At 37.8% G+C, this 19,907-nt stretch overlaps 1 protein-coding gene and 1 non-coding gene across 2 annotated transcripts in view; both read right to left on the reverse strand.

Moving 5' to 3' along the window:
* Positions 1-679: 679 nt before the first annotated feature.
* Positions 680-19,907, reverse strand: part of LOC123667256 (cilia- and flagella-associated protein 91-like) — a 28,536-nt gene continuing 9,308 nt past the window's right edge. The window contains exons 9-23 of the mRNA XM_045601214.1: positions 19,182-19,350; positions 17,451-17,648; positions 15,833-16,006; positions 14,411-14,595; positions 13,515-13,661; positions 12,057-12,186; positions 10,926-11,017; positions 9,530-9,678; positions 6,362-6,531; positions 5,758-5,877; positions 4,752-4,838; positions 4,020-4,136; positions 3,105-3,224; positions 1,674-1,775; positions 680-807 (exon numbers count right to left, since the gene is read on the reverse strand). Of these exons, the coding sequence (XP_045457170.1) occupies positions 680-807; positions 1,674-1,775; positions 3,105-3,224; positions 4,020-4,136; positions 4,752-4,838; positions 5,758-5,877; positions 6,362-6,531; positions 9,530-9,678; positions 10,926-11,017; positions 12,057-12,186; positions 13,515-13,661; positions 14,411-14,595; positions 15,833-16,006; positions 17,451-17,648; positions 19,182-19,350 (2,088 nt within the window). The remainder of the gene's footprint in view (positions 808-1,673; positions 1,776-3,104; positions 3,225-4,019; positions 4,137-4,751; positions 4,839-5,757; positions 5,878-6,361; positions 6,532-9,529; positions 9,679-10,925; positions 11,018-12,056; positions 12,187-13,514; positions 13,662-14,410; positions 14,596-15,832; positions 16,007-17,450; positions 17,649-19,181; positions 19,351-19,907) is intronic.
* Positions 7,171-7,242, reverse strand: Trnad-guc. The gene has a single exon. It is a non-coding gene; the product is annotated as a tRNA-Asp (tRNA).

Consider the following 19,907-nt stretch of genomic DNA (forward strand, 5'->3'; position numbering starts at 1 on the left):
TCCAATTTTATTTATTTGTATAGATATGTATTATTAAACTCGGGCACAATAGAAAATATACAGCGCAAAATATGGAGCAGCCCAACTGGGGAAGTACCTCGACCTTACAGAAAGTCACAGCTAAATAATACTGCTTTCAAGCAGTGTTTTGTTCCTGTGGTAAGGATGGTAGAGAGTTACTGGACAGGTGTTGCAGACGTCTACCATAGCCTATAAACGCTTGCAGAAGCATCGCAGGCGCGTTACCGACCCTATCTCCAATCCCAGTAACTCTGGTCACGTTACTCGCCTCCAGTCCATTCTGGAAGAACTTTGCATCAAGCAGCGTCTATCTTGCATCGTACAGGCTCGAATTCTCACTTTCTTTGGTCACGCGATTAGACATGATAATGTTTCCATCGAACGTCTAGTCGTCCAAGGAGAAGTAGAAAGAACCAGAGCTCGCGGCAAATCGCCTATGAGATGGCCGGACCAAGTAAAGGCTGCAGTGGACGTTGCATGGCATTTGTGCTCCCGAAAAGCAGCTGTCAGGGAGGAATGGAGACGGATCGTCAAGCGTGTGACTGGGAAGTGATGACCACGACCGCTCTGACAAGAGCGTAACGAAAGAGATGATGATTTTCTCAAGCTGCTTTAAAATTTAAGCATTACTTTCGTCACTTAAAAATGAAATTATTGTTTAAGTATACATACCCATAGTAATGGTACTCGGAGATGCATCTGTGTCACACTTGCAGCGTCTCATGTCTTCGAGTACTCTTACTTCAGACGGTAACAGCTTTGCTTTTTCCATAGGATCCATTGTATCTAAGATTTATATATTTTATTTTTATTTTTATTTTTATTTTAGTTTTATTTAGCCACGTTAGCGCAACGGTCACAGCACTGGGTTGTGCCTGTTGCGCTGGCGGTTGCGGGTTCGATCCCCGCACATGACATCATTTGTATTGGCCATACGGGTGTTTGCCGTGGTCTGGGTGTTTGTACAGTACTTGTGGGTCTCCCCATCGTGCCTCGGAGAGCATGTTAAGCTGTCGGTCCCGGTTGTTATCATGTGCACCTGATAGCGATTGTTACTCATAGTAGGGAATATATCCACCAACGTGCATTGGATCAGCGTGGTGGATTAAGCTCTGATCCTTCTCCTACACGAGGAAAGAGGCCTATGCCCAGCCGTGGGATATTACAGGCTAAAGCGGTTTCTATGTAAAAAGCAAATCTAAAACCTTAAGCGACGCGTTTTGCATTGCGCTTACGACCTTTTTCCCGGGACCGTGTTCACCAATGGAACAAACCGAAACTGACTACCTTCCAACGACTTTTCAGAAGTTTAACTTTTGTTTTTGTAAATTTCACAAACCCACCCTTTATTTATTTATTTATTTATTTATTTATTACTTCTTGCATAAATATAATCAAACACTTACGTAGTAAAAAAGAAAAAGAAAACAGCAGTACAGAAATAAAATTAAACAAAGAGTAGTTACAATGACAGCTTGTAAAGGCGGTCTTATTGCTTTAAGCAATCTCTTCCAGACAACACTGGGTAAAAGGAGATTATTAGTAACAAAGTGTGGTATTGTGCAAAAGTAGATAAATATGTAGAATTTATTTATTTACGATACAAAATGTCAAGGAATATTTGATTGAAAATGATACAATCTAAATATTACCAAGTGCGAATTGAACTTTGCTCTTTTCAACGCAGTAGCACGTGTCGTCCGTTACAGCTTCCTCGGCCTGACGTCTCAGCTCTGAGGGGAGAAGGGTAGGACCTGGGATATCGAAAAACATTTTTATCATTTCTAGGCAAACGATTTCTCTTTTACTTTTGAAGGTCAATCCGACATGTTTCAAAGGTACCTTGGTGTAGTGGTTCAAGTAGTCGCCTAAAACACCGAAGGATTGAGGGTTCGATATCCATTCGGGATGGATATTTGTATTTTTACAAATTCTTATTATTATATTAATATTTCTTTCTGGTTTGAATGTCTTTCCTTGACGATCTCCCCGCCGTACCTCGTAGAACACGTTAAGCCGTCGGTCCCGGTTGTTATCATAAATATCTGATTGCGTTCGTTACTCATGGTAGGGAACTTAGCCGTCAACCCACAGCGGAGCGCCATGGTGGATCAAGCTCTCCTTGTGAAACATGGTGAAAAGTCTATGACCAATAATTTTTTACATGTATTTACATAAAACCTAAAACTTGTTTATTTTAAAAACGATTATTTTGCTAACCGACTTCCAAATAAGAGGAGCTTCTTAATTCTACTGTATTTTTCAATTTTTTTTTATGTATTTTACCTCAGAACTTTTGACTGGGACCGATTTCGATATATTTTTTTTTTTTATTAAAAGGTGGTGCGTGTCATGTGGTCCCATTTAAATTCTATGTATATACTTGACTATTTTTCATCGACCTACGTTGTATTATAGCGCATAACTTTTCATTGGGTGTAGCGATTTTGATAATTCTTGTTTTAATCGAAAGCTGAATGATAATCTTTTATAACTCGTTAAATACGTGATATATAATAATAATCATGTAATAATATTGATAATAATGACTTTTATCTTTTCGCCTACCTACATTGTATTACTTGTCGATGTAATTGAAGTAATTTTTGCTTCTATCCAAAAGTATAAATTCACGTACGATCGTATCAATCCCACATTTTTAATGTTAATTACAACATGCAATAGAAAACAAATTACTTGGGTAATTGGTACTGATCGCTCACCGAACGCAAAACTACCGCTGTTGGCTAATGCTTTATAACCGACATAAAAAAGGAAGAGATTCTTTTTTTTTTATATCACTAGGTCGGCAAACAAGCGTTCGGCTCACCTGATGGTAAGCGATTACCGTAGCTTATAGACGCCAGCAACACCAGAAGCATCGCAAGCGCGTTGCCGACCCAATCCCCAATCCCCTCCAGGAGCTCTGGATTCTCAATTCGACGGTATTTTTTTTTTGTGCAACTACCTCATTACTTTTAACTGAGTGTACCGATTTTGATTATTCTTTTAGTATTCTTTTAGTTTTTTTTTTGCTTGAGATCTAACAAAATTATTAGTGAATAAATAAGATCAAAACTCACAAGTATCGTGTCTTTCAAACGGTTGCGTTCTGCCCAGAGCGTCCTTGTGGACGCGTCGCATGAAATGATGATAGTTAGGCTTCTCGACGGCCACTTCTTCGCCGATCGCACGAGATATTACTGAAATTTTTATATGATTTAATAGTTGTACACTGATGTAAATGTCCAAGACTTATGAAAATTAAAAAAGTTACGTTTGTATGCATTAATTGATTATGCTCCAATTGTCTGAAATCTTCTGCATGATGTTCTTTTCTTGGTTATTTTTTTGTTTGCAATATACCTATATATTTTTTGGTAGCTACAATTTTTAACTCATCATCATCATCACTGCAACCTATCGCAGTCCACTGCTGGACATAGGTCTCCACAAGTTCGCGTCAAAAACGGCGTGAAGTCATGTGTGTTGCCCATAGTCATCACGCTGGGCAAGCGGGTTGTTGACCGTAGGGCTGGCTTTGTCGCACCGAAGACGCTGCTGCCCGTCTTCGGCCTGTGTGTTATTTTAACTGCTCAGTATGTAATAATATTTGGTGGAAGCTTTGCTGATTTATAAAATGTTATATTTGCTTATGGGCATAAAATATTGTTTGTTTCCCAAATAAATATAAATACTTTATTAAAAGTTGGCTTCAAAACCACTTTTGAATCGTCATTTTACAAAAGTCAAATAACATTTGCTTTTAAAAAATTAATTGCAATCAAAAATTACTTAAATATGTTTTATGTGAAGCTACGACCAACGAGCAATAAGACCAACTCAGAATGTTGATTGCCTAGAAAGGAATCGACAAGAAACTCCGCAGATACTCACCTAAAAAATATAATTATAATTTTTAAAAGTACTTTTGGCGCCAACATAGAAATAAAACTTTTAACTTTCATACAACATAATAGGTTTTAATAGATCCTCACGTTCATCAACAGCCTCCCTCGCCTCGATCGAGATCTCTACACGATCCCGAAGACCACGAGCAATGAACCTCTTCACTTCAATATCTTCAGCGCGTTGGCGTCGAGACAACTGCACCGCTATTGATATTAATTAAATCTTCAGAAACCTATTTATTTATTTATTTATTAATCCTTTATTGCACAATAAATTAAAGAATTGTACAAAAGGCGGGCTTACTGCTAAAGCATTCTCTACCAGCCAACCTTAGGACGTACAAGAGCAGACGTTTGTAGGTGTGCAAAATTGAGTATTAGTAAAAATCACATTAAGAAGAAGAAGAAAATGTTATATGTATTACAATAAGTTAAACAACAGTTTTGGAGCAAATTCATTAACATTTAAAAATGAGAAAAAAGTGTGTGTCTGTTGTGACACGCGACTGAAATGAACTTCTTACGAATGATTTCCATCATAGTTCAAAATTAAAATATTCTTTTACGCTTACGCCTTTAATAAACCACTGCTGGGCATAGGCCTCTTTGTTTCCATCATAGTTGTATCCTTTAATATCCCGCTACTGGGCATAGGCCTCTTTTCCCACGTAGGAGAAGCATCAGAGCTTAATTCACCACGCTATCAAATGATCGCTATCAGATGTTGATGAATAAATTCTAAAATAATTGAGCTCGATATATTTCGCCGTGCTCTACCTCGATGTTACGCAATAATAAGTAATATAAGAGATATTATACCATCATCAACAAGAGCATCAAGCAAGCGACGGACTTCATGACGCGGAGGAAACCTTTCCTCCGTTGACTTGATAACTTCTTCTCGACCTAAGAACATAAATACTTGATAATAATGAAGTGAATTTAGAAACTTAACTTAACTTTAACTAACTTTTTAACTGAGGTAGGGCACAGCAGGAATTCCCTGCTCAAAATATGGAACAGCACGACTGGGGTAGTACCTCGACCTTACAGAAGATCACAGCAAAATAATACTGTTTTCAAGCAGTATTGTGTTCCTGTTGGTGAGTAAGGTGACCAGAGCTCCTGGGGGAATTGGGGGATTGGGTCGGCAACGCGCTTGCAATGCTTCTGGTGTTGCAGGCGTCTAGAAGCTACGGTAATCGCTTACCATCAGGTGAGCCGTACGCTTGTTTGCCGAACAAGTGACATAAAAAAAAAGAAAATAGGTACAAAAATGACATTTTGATGCATCTTGATTGCATCCAATGTGATAAAATGTCCCACCACCGTCCCAAATCCACCACTAAATATTATTTAATTAATTTGAACCCAATATTACACAACTTATAATGCCAAGTATTAGAGTGGTTTACAATCGAATTCTTTTTTGTCTCTTCTCCTTAACTGTATTTGTCATTTTACGCTTTTTAATTTACGGTACCAGGACAGCTTGTAAATATTACGTCACAAATGCTAGTCGTCACCCATATTTAAATTAGGGTACAGAATAATTATTTCAATTTTCTTTATTTTGAAAACTAAGTTCATTAAGTTCAATCTCGCTTCCCCCTACTTCTATAAACATACAGTATCAGTTATCAATTCAGATTGCAGTACACTGCTGGACCTATGTCCAGGCCTATGCCTCCCCAAGCTTGCGCCAGACATCCCGGTTTTCCGCAATCCTCATCCAGCCTACACATATGGTATCATTAATCCCATATTAAATTCTAAATTCCTAAAATGAAATCGGTCAAAGCTATAATACAATTAAATATCTTACGTCGCGTGTGTACCCAACGAGGATCATCTCTCGACGCGGTCTCCACGGGTTCAGGAGATATTCCGCAGTACGCACATTTACAGTCGTCGTCCAAATCTCTTCCGCAACGCGTACACTTTTCTGTAAACAAACAAAATTATAATAAAAGTCAAAATCAAAATTGAACACGTTCAAGTACGCTTTAAGACAAAATCTAACGCTTTAGCCTGTAATATCCCACTACCGGGCATAGGCCTCTTTCCCCATGAAGGAGAAGGATCAGAGCTTAATCCACGATACTGCTCCAATGATGGTTGGCGGATATATTTACTTCTATGAGTAACGATCGCTATCAGGTGTACATGTTAGCAACCGGGACCGACGGCTTAACGTGCTCTCCGAGGCACGGTGGGGGGCATAGTACCTTGCTAATTTCTGATTTATTAGTCCATTTGAAGAAACTTTTACTTTCTTAAAATCTGCAAGTATTTAAGTTAACTGCCTTCTGTAAAATTATAGTATAAATATTCTTTTGTAGACCTCTCGCTGTTTTAATTGAATCGTATATCACTGTAAGTATAACCGTAAGTATCAACCTCTGTGGTAGACATATTATTATTACTACCTTCTTTAGCGACTCCATCATCGAGAACACCAAATATAATACTTCTTGCTTGTTCCAGTTTAGTCGCTTGAAGCGCTGACACGTGGTGTCTTGAAGCCGCTTTATGCGCTTCAGGGAGTAGGAACTGTTGGACCAACTCTGCTACCAGCTCATTTTGTTCTGCTGTAGACCTGGATTAATGGATAAAAATGACATAGAAAAGATATTAAGTAAGGGTATTTGTAAATTATTTAGTTCCACCACCATCACCATTCTACCATCGAACCGTAAGGCATGAGTCTGCACCGCTACGTGATTTCAAATCCCCCCGATCTCGCACTAACCGTTTTGCTTCCTCTTTCTTAATACGCACCGCAAAAATTTGGAATACCTTTCCGGCTTCCATTTTTCCAAATAATTATAACTTGGGTATCTTCAAATCAAAAGTGAATAGGCATCTTCTAGGCAAGCGCGCACTATCTTAGGCTGCATATTCACTTACCATCAGGTGACTATCTTAGGCTGCATATTCACTTACCATCAGGTGAGATCGCAGTCAAGCGCTAGTCTATATATTGAAATTAATATATATATATATATGTATATACAAAACATATGCTGTATAGTTACGGCAGTAAAGAATATATGTAGGAAATTAATCCACCACGCTGCTCCAATGCGGGTCTGGCGGATATTCATTTATTATGATATTTATTTTATATAGATTGTAAATTTGCAATAGCCATACTATTTTAAAAGTTTAATATAGCCGTTGAATTTGCTTCTTCGATGTAACACCATGAGAATAAAAAAAAAAATTAAAAAAGTAACTCTCCGGCGGGGAATCGAACCCCGGTCTCCCGCGTGACAGGCGGGGATACTGACCACTATACTACCGAAGACCGTGAGTGGAGACGCGAAATTGTGACACGTATTCAGAATATTAAGAGATAAAGAGCGTGCTTATCAATTGTAAATCCCACAATTTTGAAGGTGACAGCTGATACGGTCTCATAAATAACTTAAATTTATCTAAAGCCAGGGATGTCAAAGATACAGCCCGCGATCGCAATGCGTTACAGAAAGAAGAATCATGACTTCACTCGATTCCTCTACGGAAGTTTTGAAATGCGCACACTATTTTTTTTTTTTTCATTTTAATCTGCCCCGCCTTCACATTCTAAATTGAATATATGGCCTTCTTGAGTTTGACATCCTAAAATCAAAATCAAAAACAACTTTATTCAAATTGGCCCCAAGAGCGCTTTCCAATCGCCATTTTACAAGTTAAAATTTTAAAATGATTATTATTTTTGTAAAAGTGAAGCTACCACCGATTCGGAATGTAGATTCTGTAGAGAAGAATCGGCAAGAAATCCTGCAGTTACTCTTTTGATAATAACATATAAACTGTGTTTTAGCACAAAATTAGTAATATCTTGCATGAAATACAGCGTCACTAAGTCCGCATATCTTTATCAACTATAACCTGCACCGAATTATACGCTTTATCTATTATTATTTTTAATAAAAACTTTAAATTTATGTTGAGACAATTCCAAAATCGTTTGTGGGATTTTATTATACATGCGAATACTATAACCCAGAAAGGAGACATTTATTTTGCGCAGTCGAAAACTTGAAGTTACAATGATTCTAAACAATATAAATTGAGGTCAAATAAATATTATATAGAGGAATTAATCATTAGATATGATTTCAATTTTAAATTATTTGTTTACTAAAAAAAATACAATACATCTCAACAACAATCATACGATCTTTGTAATATTAAAATAACCGCTTTTTACTAGATGCATATGGCTGTATACACAGTAAATATACCAAAATAACATTTTTTACAATTTTTGTCTCTCAGTCTGTCAGTCTGTCTGTTGTTTCCGTCTGTAATCTCTAAAACGGCTGGACCGATTTTGACTGGAATTTCACTGACACATAGCTGATGTAGTAAAGAGTAACTTAGGCTACTTCTATTTTAGAAATATATTTATTTTATAACTCTGCGAACTGAACAATAACTTTTTCGTTAAATTCCACGCGGACGAAGTTGCGGACACAGCTAGTTTTACATATATTCATTACGTTTTATATATATTTTCAATGTCCATATCACTTTATTAATACTAAAATAAATAGTATAGTGGAAATTTTAAGATTATTTTCTTAAACAAAATTAAAACAACAACAATTCATTACATTTCAATAACATGTTTCGATACCGTACGTCATTTAATCCCGCATATATTGCATAGTCTAATATATAAAATTCTCGTGTCGCGGTGTTTGTAGTTAAACTCCTCCGAAGCGGCTTGACTGATTCTCATGAAGTGTGCATATTGGGTATGTCTGAGAATCAAACCACATCTATTTTTCATCCCACTAAATGTTAAAGGTAGTCCACCACTAAAATTTTTTTTTAATTTTTAGATAAATTATTTATTTTTTATTTTATTATGATTTGGCGTTGAAAATACATACAATCCTAAATTTTCACCCTTCTACCACAAACCCCTATTTTTAAATAGCGTTTAGCGGCAAGAAGACGTTTGCAGAGTCAGCTAGTAGTATTATAAAATCTAATTTAAACTACAGATGCTGTTGAATCATAGCACATCGATCATAATAAATTGTTATTTGACTCATCATATATAATTTAACATCATAATTTATATAATTTTATTATTTTTGTCAATAGTTGATACTTTGTGGGATTCCAATCCCAACATGAGATGGACAGTACGTTTATTTTCTAACCTAGTCATATTAAAAAGATACTAGTAATCGCCCAGTAGTCGGAATTCGACCATAATTCATTTCAATTATAAGTTTGAACATTGTTAAGGTTCTGTCGTCAAAGACTATACTTCTATTATAATAAACAAAAGAGTATACATGCGTTTGTGTGTCAAATATATGGTAGTGTGTATAATGTTTTTTTTTTATTAATTTAATGTATTTTTTATGCATAATTAAAAATACTCCTTCTCTATATAAACTATAAGTGTACGAAATGTCATACTCCTTCGTCCGCGCAAATTTTATAAAAAGGTGTACAACGTTTTTGCTTCACGTACTCGTATTATATTGAAAGAAATTACTAAGCTAAACTATTTAAGTATACATAAAACGATGCTCTAGATGTATTAACATAAATGTCAGGTCACTCACATAGAACCGTGTTCGAGTAGCGATTGGTCGACGGCGTCAGCACTAGCACGCGCCCGCGACACCGCCTGCTCCTCGGCCGCCAACTCCACACCCTCACGAGTCACATCACGGAGATATGCGTCCACCGTCTCCTGGGTTACTCCTAGCACCTGTTTGTTATGTGTTTAGTTTACTCGAGACCAATATCAATAATTATGCTTGCTCGCAAACGAAAAAAAACTACTTACTTCAATACACCGTTAGTATGACGTAGGTTGTCGAAAAAATTATTAAATAATATGCGTTATTAGAGATAAGACGAATTATACTTGTTAGACCTTGTAACTGAATTTAGATATATTAAACTAGCTTCTGTCCGCGACTTCGTCCGCGTGGAGCAGTTTCCTTGGGCTAACTGGGGAAGCTCTCAAAAAGAAAAAGCCCCGATTTTGAGACATTCTTCATTGGTGCTCCGCTCTTATTGGTCTTAGCGTAATAATATATAGCTTATAGCCTTCTTCGATAAATGGGCTATCTAACACTGAAAGAATTTTTCAAATCGGACCAGTAGTTCCTGAGATTAGCGCGTTCAAATAAACAAACAAACAAACAAACTTTTCAGCTTTATAATATTAGTATAGATATGGAGTAGACTAAATTTGTGCGTTGGTGATGTAGCAGACATTGTCAAAGTGAAAAAATATTTATACGATTAGGTTCCTTCGCCTACACGGAGAAATTATGCCCAGCAGTGGGGTATTACAGGCTAGTGATTTTAGTTATTCTTTTTAAAATCGATAAAAAATGCATCGGTACTGTCTGAATGGGTTACTTGAACTGGTCAATGTGAACACGGATTTCTAATTTACTACGATTTAATAATAATTGGTCAAGGTCGTGACTAAACTGAGTGATAACAATGAGTCACTACTTTCTTAATTCCGTAATCTACGTAAGATTACCGATCGGGGTTGGGTGAGGAGCGTGGAGAACCGGGATGTCTGGCGAGAATTTGGGGAGGCCTATGTCCAGCAGTGGACTGCGATAGTCTGAAGCGAAGCTATACTTTTTTTTTATGTCACTAGGTCGGCAAACAAGCGTACGGCTCATCTGATGGTAAGAGATTACCGTAGCTTATAGACGCCTGCAACACCAGAAGCATCGCAAGCGCGTTGCCGACCAAAACCCCAATCCCCCCAGGAGCTCTGGTCACCTTACTCACCAACAGGAACACAATAGTGCTCGAAAACAGTATTATTTAGCTGTGATCTTCTGTAAGGTCAAGGCTGCCCCCAGTCGAGCTGCTCCATATTTTGAACAGGAAATTCCTGCTGAACCCTACCTCAGTTAGTAAGGTAGTCACGTCAAAGTCAGTTAGTAAGTAGGTCTGTTTATTACTATGCTATATATTATGTACCTGTTTAAACATCTCATCGTGCTCGCGTCTGCGGTGTTCTTCCTTCTGTCTTCGGCCCGCTTCCGCTGCTTCACGCATTGTTTTCTCTCGAACTATTGATAAGAATGCAATATGAATTTGTAATTAGGAATCATAATTATTTCTCTCAATATATACGTCCAGGTATAACAGTTATTGACCCTTAAGGAAATAAGGACGCTCCGAGAAGCCTGTGAACGCCCCAGGAGGCTTCTGAGCTGGAAGGAGCTGCTGGAGTGCTCTTTTCACGCATAACGGACCACCTTTGTGTCTAAATGAGGAAAACCGAGCCCACAACAAAACAAAACAGTTATTGACACATTCGAAGCCTAATAATTTTATTAAACAAGAAATCCAAGAGAAGTTATTTTAAGAAAGTTTTGGTAGTTTGGTGAAAAGAATAGACACTATATAAACCGAATTTCCCGAATTTAAATCAAATAACTTAAAAAATTTATATTCCAGAATATTCCACAACAGAAGTTTCAAGGATAAAGGCGTTAGTTAGCACCGCAGAAACGCTAGAAATGTAATTTCAAATTTATAAAATTAATCCTTTACTGTACTCAGTAAAAGTTGAAAGTTGTAAAGTTAAAGATGAACTTTAAAATGATTTTACAATATGATCATTCCAGTCACACATACACACGATTACTGTCGTTTATGGCACAATACAGTCTCCAATACATGATGTATACAAACAGAAACATATAAAGAACTTAAATAAAAGAAATTGTTTAGGTTTTTTTTATTATATTATGGGCTTACTCTTGACCCCAGTCTAGCTCTAGAGAAGACACGAGGTCGAGGATGGAGCGAACTCGCCCAGAAGAAGCCGGTTCAGTCGCGCATTAAACATGTTCGGGTTGTATCGGAAATAATTCGGTTGTACTCGGAAATACAGACGCCGGCAGGGAATTCCACTCCTTGGCCGTGCACATTAAAAAAGATGATTCGAAGCGCTTTGTAAGTATGAAGGGTATATCAATCAGGTAGGGATGAAAGCCTGTGGTACATCTGTAAGTCCGGTGGAAGAAAGGAGATGGGGGTATGAGCTTGTGCAGCTCCAGGGCACACTCCCCAAAGTTTTTGTGTGTCCAAATATCCACCTACGCGCTATCAATATGAAGGCGTGTTGCCGCCTCTCCTCCTTCAGCCTGCGGAGCTCCTTCTCCAGGAAGTCCAGAGCAGCGGAGACTGCCCCCCCACACAGCTCCTCCACGAGAGCTGATATTGCTTCCTCCTGTAATAAATCGTTACATACTAAACGGAATAAATTAAAACCCAGCGAAATTAATCTTAAAACATCTTCTCTTCTCTTCTGAGGATCTCAACAGACTTAATAACACTAGAGGGGTACCATACAAATAGATTTAAATTATACTAATATTATAAAGCTGAAAAGTTTGTTTGTTTGTTGAAAGTATTCTGTTTTTATTGGATAGCCTGTTTAACGAGGATGGCTATAGGCTATTTTTTTCTGAAATTAACGCATGTACAACAGCGGGGAACTGCTAGGATATTATGATCTAGTCGGGGCGAGGTGGCGAATGCTAGGGCGACCCCATCTCGCCCCACCCAGGCGGACGACTGCTCATACGTGGTGGTTTTTTAGTCAGTAGGAGTCTGACATAACCCTCTGGCGCTCCCTCGCTGGAGGGTATCCATGAAGGATTTTCTCCACGTAAAAAATAAATTATAATCTAGTGAGAATTATTTATAATAAATTAGGCAATTGCGTCCTCTTTCTCAAGGTTGTCCGGAAGCGATCGCTCTTTAGCTATAAGACAGCCTTTTAATCTATATAAATAATATAAAGAGGTAAAGTTTCTAACTTTGTTTGTTTGTAGGGGGTAACTTTCGCAAATACTGATCTGATCATGAAAATTCTTTCACTAACAGAAAGCTACACTATTCGGGAGTGATATAGGCTATATTTTATTGTGATTGGACAAAAAATTCAGTAGAAAATCTTATATATAAAAATCTCGTGTTATAGTGTTAGTGTTACAGTACGCCTCCGAAACGGCTGATCTGTTTTTATTAAATTTTGTGTGCTAATCGGGTAGGTCTGAGAATCGGCCAACATCTATTTTTCATACAGCTAAGTTATAAGGAGGGGGATTAGGGGGGGGGGGGGGTTAATAACATATACGGCAAAACGACATTTATGGGGTCAGCTAGTAAAGTATAATTTTATTATGATATTAATAAACGCCTCACACTCATTGGCTTACTATGTGCCGGGGGTCCGGAAACACACACAAAACACAAGCACAAACGCCCAGACCACGACGAAAATCTGTAAGACCAAGACAAATGTCTGTTGTGAGTGGAAAGCGAGCCCGCAACCGTCAGTACAACAACCATAAGCTGTGACCTTTGCGCTACCGTATCGGCAAATGTATTTTATTGTGATTGTTTTATAAGGTTAGTAATTATTATTAAGATAACGATCGGTCAAGATTCAGATACTTAAAAACTCCAACAAAAACAAACAAACCATTCAGAAGAAATTATCAAAAGTATTAAGTTCTAGAACGAAACCGATGTTCTCCTAATACCACTTACTTTTTGCTCCTGCTCTGAACGTATAGCCTGGTACTCCCTGGCGCGGGCCTCCTCCCTGGCGATACGAGCTCGGTCCTCTTTCTGGAGACCGTGCGTGGTCTTCAACTCTTCCGTCAGTTCTGCTGCCCTGGTACGACCTTCAAACATCTGCCAAACAAATTATTTATTATTACGACTGAGGTAGGTCAACGATTTGATGCAGGCGTTTTCAGAAGTACATACTTTATGACGATTTATTTATATTTATATGAATTATGTTGAATTGCGGATAATTATTTGATTACGATAGCCTTGCTGAAGGAAATGCACTACAATTAATTATAACTATATCCAGAAAGAATTAATACGCTAGTTAGAATTATATTTAAAATCACAATTTTTTATGAGCTAATGACATTTTGATGAACCCTTCATAATCTCATTGTTCGTCTGCTTTATTTTTTTTTAATATGTAGACTAGCGCTTCACTACGATCTCACCTGATGGTAAGTGAAGATGCAGCCTAAGATAGTGCGCGCTTGCCTAGAAGATGCCTATTCACTCTTGATTTGAAGATACCCAAGTTATAATTATTTGGAAAAACGGAAGCCGAAAGGGCATTCCAAATTTTTGCGGTGCGTATTAAGAAAGAGGAAGCAAAACGCTTAGTGTGAGAGGGGGGGATTTCAACCACGTAGCGGTGCAGACTCATGCGATGCCTTGCGGTTCAGTGGTAGAATGGTGATGGTGGAGCCAAATTGTACAGTTCCTGAGCACACTCTCTAAAATATATTCTGTAAAATACAGACAGACAGGCAACCTTGCGCCGACGTTCTAGTATTTAATTAAAACTATGCTCAAAGAATTAGGATCATGATAAGCCATTTCATTAATATTAAGTCTGGACTGGGACTCACCAAATTCTGAACAGCACGACCACGAAGAACCTTCTGGAGTGTTAGCGCTGCCTGGTGAGATGCTTCATCCTCTTCTGGAACTGCTTCCACTTCAGGAGTTGGGGGTCTTGGCGTCTCTGTGAGGCGACGAGGTTTGAGCACCCTGAGTGGACCAGCTGAAGTTGTAACAGCACCGAGTCGAGCCTCTGGATGAACAAAAATTATAATTATATAACTCTTCAAACTTTAGGATGATATTGGAAAATCTAATTGTTTCCTGAATTCACTTACATACCAACCAATAAGGGTAAAAGCAAAAAAGTTTGTATATGAGTCCATTTTTTAATTACAAATGTTTTTTTTTTTAATCTTTTATTTATTTATAAAAGGTTTATTATTATATTGAATATAGGAACTTACGTTAGCATTACTTTCACTACAACTTATTTATAAAGATTATAAAACATGAAAACTTTACTTGAATTTTAAAACAAAAAGCTTGCCTCTTAAAATGATAATTGTGTTTGCTCACAAACGAAAAAAAACCGACTTCAATTTCATCGACGAGTAATACAACGTAAAACGAAAAAAGAGTCAAGTAACTACGCGTTATCAAAGATTACTCAAAGAGTAGTTATCAGATCTCGATAAAATTTATATGGTTAAATTGAAAATTATCAAAATCAGTAAAAAGTTATTGCAGATTTTCGAGAGTTTCCCTCGATTTCTCTGGGATGCCATCATCAGATCCTGGTTTCCTTATCATGGTACCAAACTAGGGATATCCCCTTTCCAACAAAAAAGAATTATTAAAATCGGTACATCCAGTAGAAAGTTATGCGGTATAATACAACGTAGGTCGACGAAAAAAGCGTCAAGTAAAAACGCATTATTAGATATAACTCGAAAAGTAGTTGTTAGATCTCAAATAAATTTAAATGGGACCAATTGGCACACACTACCTTTCGATTAAAAAAAAATTTGTCGAAATCGGTCCACACGGTCAAAAGTTCTGTCGGAAGTCGGTTAAAAATTATATTTAGAAGAAGTAATTATGACTGAAGACGTGGTTAAATTAATTTTAACTTCTAGTCTGATGGACAATATGAATCAAAATATAAGAAATATGGTTATATTTAACTGCAATAAATAGTATATCTAGTAGTTTTATCCGTATGTTACAAGAAAAAGTATGTGTCTAAAACGAAATAACTTTTTCGAATTCTATCGCGGTTTGTTAGGTTTTATAGATGCCCGACGTTTCGGAGACTTTACAGCAACCATGGTCACGGGAGGAGGGATGTTCTCTCGTGACCATGGTTGCTGTAATATTCGAAAAATCGCCATAAAATCCGATAAAGTTGTTTCATTATAATGAGTGAAAATCGCATAAATATTATAAAAATAATATCCATCTATTTTTTATATAAAACAAAATCTTACTTTTCAAATCATTATGCAAGTTTTCCAGGAACTGCTCGCTCCACTTCGTCTCCCTCTGGCAGAGCTGAGTGGTGTCACGCGGGAGGTGGTGACCGGAACAGGTTCTGGTTAAGTTCTGACCGCACTGCTTCAACCATGCCGGTGGTGCAGATAGCTGCTCGTGATCTTCTAGAGCTAGAATTGAGGAGACATGTTTTTGATGAGCTTAGAAAGACGATTAGATTAAACCTAGGTAAAAAGACTGTGATAACTGAACATCGTAAAGTATCAGCTTCATTAACTTCATAAAAACATGGACACGTGCTGTCCAAATTATCATATTCTCATATTTCACCAAAATTCCTGGTTTTCCGCAATCCTCATGCAAAGTACCTCGTACAAGAATAGAAGAAAAAGAATTGCCCATACCGAGCTACGAGAGGATATGAAATCTATAGAAATTTGGTATGCATTTGTCCATGTTTTTATAGGGTTTAATGAGAATTTTGCCATAGGGTAGAAATTGAATTAGTTTACAAAACTTTTAAATAATAAAATGACACACTTAAGTTCGGCTGTATTCAGAAAATGCTTGTTTTTTTCTTACTAATTGTTAAATGTGGAACTTGTCCCGTTTCAAATTTGACGTTTCGTACGGAAAACAAAACGTTTCTGAATATAACGAGCAAGATTTATTGTAGTTTGCCATTTAACTAGAGCTGTTATATTCGATCAAATTTCTAGAGCTGAAATAATGTTCTAAAAGGGGTAATTCATTTTTTTTATGCAAAAAACTGTATGTGTACTTATGTACGCACGTAAGAAGTTATACGTCATTGGCTAATTTTACGTTGCTAACTTCGTTGACTAACTAACATATTTCATACATAAAAAAAATTGCGTTTATTTGGATACCATAAAACATTTCTACACGCATTTTCTAAGTTTTCTAAACTAGAATAAATTAGAAAACCCAAATTGATATTTCTACTACTACGAATTTTTCACTTATTATAAAACTTTTGTTTCTTTAGGTCTGTTTCATCGGTTGTGGCTAAAATTTATCCAGCACATAAGTTAGGAATATATTTAACATCATCATCATCATAATTCCAGCCTATTGCAGTCCACTGCTGGACATAGGCCTCCACAAGTTCGCGCCAAAAATGCGCGAACTCATGTGTGTTGCCCATAGTCACCACGCCGGACAGGCGGGTTGGTGACCGCAGGGCTGGCTTTCTCGCACCGAAGACGCTGCTGCCCGTCTTCGGCCTGTGTGTTTGAAAGCCAGCAGTTGGATGGTTATCCCGCCATCGGTCGGCTTCTTAAGTTCCAAGGTGGTAGTGGAACTGTGTTATCCCTTAGTCGCCTCTTACGACACCCACGGGAAGAGAAGGGGTGGCTATATTCTTTGGTGCCGTAGCCACGCAGCATATTTAACAGCAGGAGGTAAAATAAGCTATTAAGACTTGTTTCTCCTCAATTAACTAAACTACAACATTTAGATTAATTTTGGCGAATAGAAATATCTCATAAATATAGTAGAATTCGACGGTAAAATAATAGGATTGTAAATCAAAACTTTTGTCTGTCGGATTCAAATATCCACAAATGGTGGAACTGGTCCTTAGATACTTACATAGTAAATTAGGATCGTAAACGATCTCGGCGTGTCTCCTCCTTGCCTGGTACCCGTGCCTCGCTCGAGGGGCGTACAGATCCGACGTTGGGTCCTGTGCCGCTCGAGTGGCCGACCCTCCACCTCTAGCCGCCCTCATGTCTTGAATTAGACCCAATTTACCACCACTTTGATGAGTTTTGGCTAGCTTGCGAAGTTCTAGAAGGATTTTTTTTATAATTAATTAATTGATTCTTTGATTTGATGATTCCTTCCCAATCGAACACATTTTATTGCTCATATAGGTATACAAAGATGTCTTCAGTACTAATACAAGCCATACTCGGCCGTGTGGCGTACAATTAATTATTATTTCTTAAATTAGGTTTTCTAACTTAATTTATAAAGTTAGTTTGTTAAGATTATAAAGCAGTTTTAAAGTCATCATTTTCCCTTTTTTTTGTCGACTGCTGACATTAGCATTTACCAACATTAAAGTATTAAAGCAAAATCTTTAATTCTTGTTATATTATCGTCCAATCACTACGGTTAAATAATATCTTTGAAGATAGAACTTATCAATCAACATCAATCAGGAATAAATCTACCAACAATTATAGCAGAGCGTCGGATTAAGCTTCATATCAGCAGTGCATCAAGCAGTGCTGGCTTTGTCGCACCGAAAACGCTGCTGCCCGTCTTCGGTCTGTGTATTTCAAAGCTAGCAGTTAGATGGTTATCCCGCCATCAGTCGGCTTTTTAAGTTCCAAGGTGGTAGTGGAACTGTGTTATCTCTTAGTCGCCTCTTACTACACCCACGGGAAGAGAGGGGGTGGCTACTGCCGGAACCACAAAGCTTCATATACAAAATAACAATCGCGGTAACTCCTCATTAGTTCACTGTGGCTCAGGCTTTTGTCTATCACAAGAACCCGGGAAACTCATTATTGTATGTAAATATTTTTATGAATACAGCATTATTATTATTATTAGCTCTCATAGAAACAAAAGTGTTCAAAGTGACTGTAAAAGTTAAAAAACGTATAGAAATAAAACCGGCTAAGTTCGAGTCGGACTCGCGGACGAAGGGTTCCGTACCATTGATTGGCTAGATAAAATATTTAGACAATTTTTTTTGTCAAAATATTTATTTTATTTTTTATTAAATTAAAAGTACAACTGAGTATTTTGTGAATATTTCAAGTGCCTAGCTGTTGCCTTGACTGATATCGAACAAAAAAGGGCCAAAAAATCGCAGTTGTTCTATGGGAGCCTCCCCCTTAAATATTTATTTTATTTTGGATTTAGTATTTGTTGTTATAGCGGCAACAGAAATACATAATTTGTGACAAGTTAACTGATTAGCTATTGCAGTTCTTGAGACACACAGACCTGGTGACACACAGACGGACAGATAGCGAACTCTTAGTAATAGAGTCCCGTTTGAACCCTTTTGGTACGGAACCCTAAAAACGAGTGTACTTTAGACCACACGACTGAAGTAAATCTTCTTTAGCAATAGACCTGCACTGTGTCTTACTCGTAGATATACGAAACGTAACTGGCTATGAGAGAAAGAGAGAAAGAAAATGTGTGCTCGTACCTTTCTCTCTTGCTTCGTTTGCCTCGTCCGATCACGCTCTGGTCACGCATACGTCAGCTTAAACCCCAAGTCAAGCGTGCACCAAGAAGTTTTACTTCAAAAAACTTATTATCACCAGCTTGCAATTGCAAGCTGTTACAAAACAGTACCTCTGTCCCTCTTCCGTCTAATGCTCTCGATCTTTCGTTCCATGTCAGTCTTCTTATCGGTCCAGAGCTTCGCCAACTTCCTGCCTGTACGACTCGTGTTCTGTCTGCGTTGCTGTGCCTGCATCTTGTGGAGTAGGGCGAGACGTATGTCTTGGAGCTCGTCGATTTCCTGAAATATGTTTTGAATACTCTTCAACATGAAATTTGGGAGTCATATTTGTATATTTTACCGATGATTATCTATCTGGCAATCCGCAGTGGAGCAGCGTGTTGGATTAGGCTCTGATCCTTCTCCTACACGGAGTAAGAGGCCTATGCCCCGTGTGATGTTATTTGGATCATGAATCTATCTGGTGTAGTAGTTCCAAAAATTCCTGTAGCATCGACTATCTCCTATTCTTTTTGCGCTTTAATCACCTTAACAGTATCACAGGCAGGCACATATTTGTTTCTGAGCTATAATGTATATGAATAGTGCATAAAGAGAGCTGTGTGGTTACGGTAGTTAGAATATAGCCATTTCCTCTCTTCCCGTGGGTGTCGAAAGAGGCGACTAAGGGATAACACAGTTCCACTACCACCTTGGAACTTAAAAAGCCGTCTGATGGCGGGATAACCATCAAACTGCTGGCTTTGAAATACACTGGCCGAAGATGGGGTGCAGCGTCTTCGGTGCGACAAAGCCAGCCCTGCGGTCAACAACCCACCTGCCCAGCGTGGTGACTA

Source organism: Melitaea cinxia, chromosome 27 (genome assembly GCF_905220565.1).
Source record: "Melitaea cinxia chromosome 27, ilMelCinx1.1, whole genome shotgun sequence".
Lineage (NCBI taxonomy): Eukaryota > Metazoa > Arthropoda > Insecta > Lepidoptera > Nymphalidae > Melitaea > Melitaea cinxia.